Below are 9131 nucleotides of genomic sequence, written 5' to 3' on the forward strand. Positions count from 1 at the left end.
TCTCTTCATATGTTATTTAATAGAAATATTTACATGCGCCGATCGTTTTAGGAGAGAGAAAGTTACACTGTCCTCTTGGAAAGCCAAAAATTATAACTATAAAATAGCGTATATTTATTTCATCAAAGATAAAATGAGATAAATAATACATTTCAGGCAGACTGGAGAAAGTTTGAGCTGGAGACGTGGGATGCTACGTTCAATTCTAATTTTGAGACGTTCGGTTTAATTAAAAAGAAAAAAAAAGAATAAAATTTTATAGATAGTGTCCTTTTTTCATCTGTCTCCCTTTTTCTTTGTCTTTCTCTCGTATCTTTCTGGCCACGAGAAGAGCTACGTTCGACAGCGCGTTCGTTAGCGGAGCGTAAACGCGTCGATTCTGCGCGATTACACGGTTGAAAGATTTACCACCGGACTATAACTTATCCGGTTTAATTATGCCCGACTTTACGGTTCGCCAAGTGCCACATCACGATACACAAGTCGTGAACGTTAATTACAACGAATTGGTTCGTAACGAACACAAGCTCTGCAATTAATATTCATCTCTGAAAAGTCGGTAAATCATGGCCTCAAACATTAAGATCGCGTAGATTGGGGGTCCAATTGCACCGACGGGGACAATTTTATCACGCAATATGTATAGTTGCGTATACAGTTAAGAGACAGATTGGAAAAATTAATTTTCACGCTCGGTTTTCGCGTATTTTTTCGCGTTACTCACTCGTTAATTTGCTCGACACGAAACGATTAAAAAATCTCTCTCTCTCTCTCTCTCTTTCTCTCTCTCTCTCTGTTTAAAAATAGGCTAATTCCATTTCATTCTCTTTAAAATACGACCAGAGTATATCCTTCATTGAAATACTATATTTACAACTTCTGATTCAGTTGAAAGTATAGCACTTCAATCAGTAAAATCACGCTGAAAAAGTCAGCAGTTAATAATAAACTAAGAAGAAAAAAGTCGGTCTAACTAAAATTATAGTTATTTTTCCAACCATATTTTCTGTAAAGCAAAATGGTAGTAGTAACATGTATAAGCTTATTATCATTAACATCATAGTAGAATTCAATAAAAAAATAATTTTCTTCATCATAATTTGTGACAATTATTTTTCTATATGACTGTAGTTGCAAATACCAAACTTTTTCTCTCAGTGTAGCGACTATTATTGAATTATTGATACATTTTGAATACAAACAATGTCATTGCGCGCAAGGCGCATGGAAGCCATTGATTTTATTGTCACAAATCCAGAAAAAAATTGAATCTGATGTGAAAATCAGTGAGATATAAGATGGAGTAGTACGTAAAAGAAACGTTTTCACTGAAAATCTCATTGATAATTAACGAAACAGTTTTTTTTTTGCCGATTCAATTAGGAACATTATGACCGATTCACGTTAAAAAGAGTTGATTGTAACGTATTACGTTACAATGAACGATCGCCAAGTTTAACGCAATGTGCATCGATCTACGGGACTTCCCTTCATAATGCGCCGCGTAAATTACAAGTGCGCATTGGCAGAAAAAGAAAACATACGCGTTGCACAAGAAAAACATATTACTATAATTGTGCACAACGTACATATACAATTACACGAACGTACTGACTACCGTGATTAGTCTAATGTAGGCCATCTCACTCTGCAACCGTCTTCGTAATTGCTAGAAATGTGCAAGTTAATCTTTGCTTGATCTGAGGATAATTAGAATTTCCACGAGGTATCGTGTACTTGAAAACCAAGACGGTACGTCGATCTGTTCGCGCTTAAGAGAGAATCCTCATCGATTCAATCCTTGTTGAATGCAAACTAATTCGGATTTTAATCAAATTTTAATTCCTCAAAATTCCTGACACGCGTATGTGTGTTTACCCTCCAAAATGTTCTTTTTGTGACTGAGAAACAAATCAACATTCTGCAATAAATTATTATCTTTTTTATTTACCTGTGAAAGAGAGAGAAAGCGAGAGAGAGAAAGATAGAGAGAAAGAGAGAGAGAGAAAACATCTAAAAAATAAGAAATATTTATTCGATGCTAATAACATATTTACTTGCACTAATATGCATATTTTTACATTGAGAAAATATTATTTTCAAATGAGAAAAAATATATTTTCATAAAATTATTGCTTTTCGAGAAATCACAATCGCTTACTTATTCTACCCAAACAAAAGAATTTATATTTATTGTTTTTTCTTTCTCTGTTTCTTTCTTTTTAGTGATTAGAAAGCGTAGAGAGGAACTTCGAATCCTTGAATTCTCGAATTCTGAGATCATTGAATCGTGTCGTTGTGTAGCTACAATACGGCGTTAATTATGTAAATTTCGTCGGACCATCCGGTGCCGGGTCACTGAGGGGGAGGTCTTAGATTGTCGAATTCCAGAGAGACATATCGTTCATTAAAAATTCTCATGAATTTTAAATTCCCAATATCTCTGACTCTTGAGAGTGCCGGATCGGGCATCTAATCGAAGACACGGAGTCGTTGGTGCGCGTAGCGATGTCACGATGTTCTACGACGCGGAACGAGCGTGTCTGACTAATTAGCGACACTAACTACTTGGGCTTTATTTAGCCTACGTCTGCGAGCGTTTCTTCCTCGCGTGACGCGTATTACCGTAGATCTTTTTCATCGGAGATTTCCGGGTCGAAAATTTGCCCATTTTTCGGTCTCCACTTAGTGCAAACTTCACAAAGTTAAGATACATTTTGTTGTGCATGATAACATTAATAAAACAAAATTTAAATACAAGTGTAATAGCCAATATTTGTTTCCTCAACTACGAGTTTCGGCGCGATTGCTGAACAAATTGCTTTATTCTCTTCCTTTCGAAATAATTCGCGACAAGCAATTGAAACTGGTTTCTTAGGCAGAAAAATGGGAAAACATTGTTACATCCGCTGTCTTATCGTAGATCAATCGAGCAAATGCGCGATGCGTGACCTGCACGTGCCATTGAACGTGAACGTTTTCAACCGGAAGTATCCGGGAAGTTTTCTCGAATCGCAAATAGAAATTCCTTTCCGTCTTTACGTCAAAGATACGAGATGAAAGCAAGGGACAGGCCATGATTAATCATACACAGAAAAAAATATTCTTAGATTTAGAAAACATCATTATTTTTTACTGTTAATCTTCAAATGTGATTATGCAGCGTTAAACAAAGGTAAGTTACTTGCAAGAATATATTTTGATGGTATATGAATATATTTTGTATGATTTTTGACAAAAAGATAAACCTATGTTCTTATTATTGGAAAAATAATGTTGATGGAAAGCAAAAAAATTCGATTTAGAATGTTTTTAAATGTATATTATGCCCCAACTTTCCCTGTCCACTTAAAACTAATCAACAATAATTATTTTATATATAAAACAATTATTATATCATATATAGGCAGCGATATATAATTTGGAAGAGTTGGTATAGTCTCGAATTTTTATAATGTTATAATTTTATTTAAATATTAGTTTCATAAGCAAATACGATTTGATTATTTTGATAATAATGATATCTTCTTCTGATATTTAAAACCATTATATTCTCGATCCAATATTTTGTGCTTTCCATTGATGAAAATTATTTTTGAATAATAAGAATACAGGTTTTCCTTCGTTGAATCATATAAAATGTATTCTTGCAAGTGATTTATCTTCATTTAATATCATGTAATCTCATTTGATGAGAAGATTAACACATCAAAAATAAGATTATCATCCGAAGAAGAGTGTCCTTTTCTCCTGTGTAGAAAATTATAAAATGAAGTTATCGCTCGTCAGTTAAGTGACCTAACCTGTCGTGCCATAATATGCGGGTGTTACTTTATCATCTGTCCTTGTCTACACAATTTATTATTATTTTTCTAATACGATAAATATCTCAAGACCGACTTGATCCGAAAGAAACTCCTTTGTTCATGGATTCAGTTCCAAATATCGAAACACGTTCTTAATTAGATGCAAGGAGGCTGCGCTCGCAGGTGGTAAAGAAATTGAAATGGCTTAATTCACTTAACAAGAATGCGAACAATAAGGTACCGTTCGACTATTAGAAAGTTACTTTTACATGCTACTGCGGAACACTCCGCCATCCTCGTGACAAGCGTTAACTCATACTAATCGTCTCCCACGTAACGCCTATCGATGAGCCCCCCGGTTTTGCCAACGTCAGTCGCGTTCTTCCGGTGAAAGAAACAATTTCCCTCATTTTCCCGAGCAAAATTGCCCCGTGAAGAAAATACGTGAACATTATCTGTGACACACAATATCTCATTTCTGCGAAACAAACTTTTATCTCATAAATAAGTTTTCGAGTATTTTCTTATCGGTGTGTCAAATCGTCTTCTGCACTGAGAAAGAAATACTTGAAAATTTGTCTATAGGACAAAAAGTTTGTTCTACAAAAACAGACTTCATTTCAGTTTAGTTTGTTCTACAAAAACAGACTTTATTTCACAGAAATGAACTTCGTGTTTCATAGAATTAAATTTTATATCTCACAAATAAATGTTCAAGTATCTCAGTATCTTCTCAGTGTAAACAACTTCAAATTAACTTAAATTTGTCCGAAAATTAACTTCAAATTAACTTAAATTTGCCCGAAAATTAACTTCAATGAGAATTCTAACAGAAAAGAAATTAGTGCTCCGAAAGGAGTGTAGTTTTTTTTATCGCGATTCCACGGTTAAAATGATTCAACCCTTACCTCAGCCAGCCGACTGTCACCATTTCTGTCACTCTTCCAATGACACTTCTTCCTCTGTCAGTGCGCGTGCTCTCGCTCTTATAATCGCGTGTCTCTTTCCGCGCACGTTGCGTCCTTCTCTCTCTATCTCTCCTCTCCTCTCTGTTTTTCTCTTTCTACGCTGTCGCTTTCGGTGCGGACACGAAGATGTAATTTGACGGAAAGTCTCCCGCTCGAGCCCTTAATCTCGGATGTTGTACCGATCGCGGTGCTGCATCAACATCGAGAAGCAGCGCGTATCTCCGGCGACTCTCCGGCGGATACTGAGGCTCTCGCACGCCGTGACAGCCTCTTCGCACAACCACGCGGCGAGTGAAAGCGAGAGGTGCCTCCGCCACCGACACCGCCATCGCCGTCGCCACCACCGCCACCTCCGCGTTAAACTGCCGAGAAAAGAGAGAGACAGTGGAAAGAGAGAGAAAGAGAAAGAGAGAGAGATCGAAATACGCGAGCGTATTTGAACGACGGAAAAGAGAAATCGACGCGTTAAAATCACCGCATCGTTTGAGAAAGAAGATACGGCAAGTGCGGTTGTGTGTGAGAGAGAGAGAGAGAAATCCAGTGCTTCAGCGCGTCTCAAAATTGCCGCAACGCGCGCGGCCAACGAGGAAGAAGAGAATTCGGCATAGAGACTAGTAGGGCTGACTACTTATGCAAAGAACATACAGCAAGCAGTAACGATAATGATGGTTGCCGGTCCGCCTGTTATACACGGACTAGTTTATACTCGTGATAAACGCGATAACGAGGGCCACAGTCCTCCCTTACGTTGTTCGTGATTTCATAAGCATCCCTGCGCGAATAGCCCGCGTTGGATTTGGGCGCAAGACGCGAAGCTGTGGTTAGTCCGACCCCGATAAATTGAATTTATGAATGCGAACGAAGCGAGCGTAGAGGTAATCGTCAAGCCTATCTTCACATTGCTCACCGTGTAATCGTGTAAAATCGATACCGCGGGTTCACGTCCCGGAAATCAGAATTATTTATGATGCCAAAGGGTCTCGTTATAAGTTACATCCCTTCGAGGATCACGGCAGGTCTCGACGTTATTCCTTATCAGAGATCCCGGAATTAATGGAAGTTCTCTCTATGTGTTGGCCTTTGAGACAAAGCAGATTTCTGTTTGTTGCAAGTCTTTATTATATAGTTATTTACACACAGAAAAATATCATTCTATCGCCAGGGAAAACGATTACTCAGTTTACTTTCATGTTTGTAAGTAAAAGGTTATCTTCAACAAAGAATATTCTCTTCATAATTGTCTTAAAACATATTCGTCGTGAGTTTGGCAAAAGCTCATTGTCATGTACTTAAAGGAAGAATTTATTGCATACTCTTTGCAAGGATGTTATGAAACTTTATCCAAGAGAAAATTCTGGCTTGTTTTTATGTAGTAAGCAAACCAAATTTCCTCTTGCATTCAATATTATTGATTAAAATGTTGAATTTATTGAAATATATTTTAAATAAATTTGATATTTATGATGCAGCATTGGAAGATTTGCGAATATATAAACTTATGAAATATTTTAAACAAGCAACATTCATTTCTATGCAATGTATATTTCTCTGTATGTACAAAAATAAGCTACTTTACAATTCATGCAACTTTAGGTAACAAATAAAGTCTCGCTGAGATGCGCATAGGTGATTCGCGCATTTGCAAATCGTGGATAGCAACACCCGAGGCCGTCGAAAACGACAGCGAATTCGAATTCCGCGTAGCTAATTGACAACACTTAATTCACTTAGTTGCGAATAACAGCCCGAAGGTTCCCTCGAAAAACCCGAAGTCCTCGATCGTTACGTTTTATGAGACGATCCTCAGGGTCGTCATGTAAACATCTTCGGACTTCCTCTATTTACGTAACCGACAGATAAGAGAACCTGTTGGCGCACATCTCGCGGCAACACATGTTCTCGTCACAGTGGTCGTTGTTCCGAAATTTCTTCGACGCAGTTGAAGCACGAGATTAGACGAAGAGATAGAAGGGCCGAGAGAACGACGCTGACCATACGCGGTGCTGATGATTTGAGGAGCGGCGAGGGTCGCGGTGTTTGCGATTATTAAAGATCACAAAAGTTCTCGGAAAGGACGAGCGCAGGGATGTAATGAGCGCGGCGTGGAAAGGCGCGTCGTAAATGCCGTCAAGGAAAAACCGATCGATGGCCGCAACGGTATCGGGAACATCGGACGGATATTCCCGACATAATACCCGCCATTTTTACGCGCGAGTGTCGCGGAATTAGAATCGTTGACATCATCTTTGTACGAGACAGATGAATAGATAGAGGAGGGAACAGAGAGCGTCTAAGTTATCGCGCTATGCTTGTCGCGGCAGTCGCTAATAGTTCGTGAAGGTGTAAAACACTGTAGATTAAAATTGCCGTGCAATTTCGATGATATCAAAGGAAATTAGCAAACGCCACTGTGTAATGGGATATTAATTAATTACGTCAATTTCGCACATGCGGTTTGTTTGCGTACGCACAGAAAAGTATCATCTTACTACTGGGAAAAACAGTTGCACAGTTTATTTTTCTTCCTTAAAGCAATGATTATCTTTAACAAAGAATATTTTCTTGATAATAGTCTTAAAATCGCCGTAATTATGCAAGAATGATTCATGAAGTACGTCTCGAGAAAAATAAAGATAAAAATTTGATACACGATTGAAGAAAATATAGATGGTACTGAGATTCTTTGTAATCATTCAACAAAACAAATACGATCAATTTTTTTCTCTTTAAGGACATTTATTGACAAGCTTAATTCTTCAAAAAATGGGTAAAAAAGACAACTAAAAAAATTAAAATTATTCCCTAATTAATTTTAGGCTATAAAGATTAGATTTCTTTTTGGTTTTATGTAGAAAGGTGTTTAGATTATTATCCATTGGTAACACACAAAAAGATCATAATATTGTGATCATTCTTGCATAATTATAGCCAGATCGCAAATTTTAGAAAAGCTCGTTATCATGTACTAAAAAAAAATTATTCTCTTTGGAAGAAATTATAAAACTTTATCGAAGGAAAAGTTACTTCAACTGTATGTAGCGAGCAAACATAATTTTTGTTAATTAATGTAGGGCATATAAGAGTTTGGAGTACGAATTATTGTGCCCAAGAAATACAAATTTAATAAACAGTCAATTCATACTGTATATACACGTAAGTTTTACGCAAACGTTTCGACTCTATTTGAGTCTTCTTAAGTACAAATAAATAATTATAATGCAAACACTTATTAGTTATATATATAAAAGTTCAATCATATATGATAATATAAGGCGGAAAATACATATCGCATAATCTTCAGAAGACGGGAGGACACGCAATGTAATGTCTGTATTGTTTAAATTTCCAACCTGATACATTACGAACAACACTATCGAACAGGCTCACTCAACATTCGCCAATAGTCAATAACTAATGAGTCAATATGATTAATGAGTATTTGCGTGACGATTATTTATTTGCATTGAAAAGGACTCTAGTCGAGAAACGTTTGCTTAAAACTTACGTGTATATACAGTATGAACTATAAATTGACTGTTTATTAAATTTGTAATTCTTGACACAATAAAGATCCAGGATCTTGTATGCCCTACATTAATTAATTAGATTTTTAATCGCAGAGCCTTTAATTAATCAATAATTAATCGATAATTTTTGTTTTAATTTAATATTTTTTAATGAAATACTTATTAGGAATTTTGAGTAAATTTAATGCTTATGATGAATTTTTATAGTCAAGTTTGCAAATAATAAACTTATAAAATATGTGAAATAAGTAATAGCGAATTCGATTGGAAGCACTAGTGCGCACCAGTGCACATTAAGGCCGTTTCACAGTCCGTTCTTATATTTATGTTTATCATAAATTCGCCTCTGAATACTCTGTAATTAATGTAACAATTTGTACGGCACATCTAAAGATAAAACGATTTTAAATATAAGATAAAACTCTATAATCATAGTTAAAATATCAAAATAGACTATGAATTATAGCCTTAGTGCGTTAAGGCTAAAAAAGTATTAGTACTTTTAATCGAATTCGCTATAAGACTTATTTGAACGCAATATATTTTTCTGTGCGTACTGAATCATCAAAGACAACGTGACTTCAAGCTAATTGATGATTGATTGCTGATTTCTTTCTGACTGGTTCGTGATTGATCACTCGCATGTTGTATGAAACGGCTGTCGTTTTTCGGCGACCAGCGCGACTCTCTGTGAAACGCACTTTCGATAATTGATTAATTTCCGTTAATGTTTATTAATTCGCAGCTGAATCTTCTCTCTTTCTCTCTTTCTCTCTCTCTCTCTCTCTCTCTCTCTCTCTCTCTCTCTCTCTCTCTCTCTCTCTCTCTCT

At 36.4% G+C, this 9131-nt stretch overlaps 1 protein-coding gene across 1 annotated transcript in view; it reads right to left on the reverse strand.

Moving 5' to 3' along the window:
* The window catches only part of LOC116846764, a 54585-nt gene extending 49513 nt beyond the window's left edge, over positions 1 to 5072 (reverse strand). Inside the window, exon 1 of the mRNA XM_032821023.1 lies at positions 4715 to 5072. Within this exon, the coding sequence (XP_032676914.1) occupies positions 4715 to 4737 (23 nt within the window). The 5' untranslated portion in view covers positions 4738 to 5072. The remainder of the gene's footprint in view (positions 1 to 4714) is intronic.
* Positions 5073 to 9131: the final 4059 nt, after the last annotated feature.

Source organism: Odontomachus brunneus, unplaced genomic scaffold, assembly GCF_010583005.1.
Source record: "Odontomachus brunneus isolate Ranch 3 - 2012 unplaced genomic scaffold, Obru_v1 Obru_scaffold_069, whole genome shotgun sequence".
In the NCBI taxonomy this organism is placed as follows: domain Eukaryota; kingdom Metazoa; phylum Arthropoda; class Insecta; order Hymenoptera; family Formicidae; genus Odontomachus; species Odontomachus brunneus.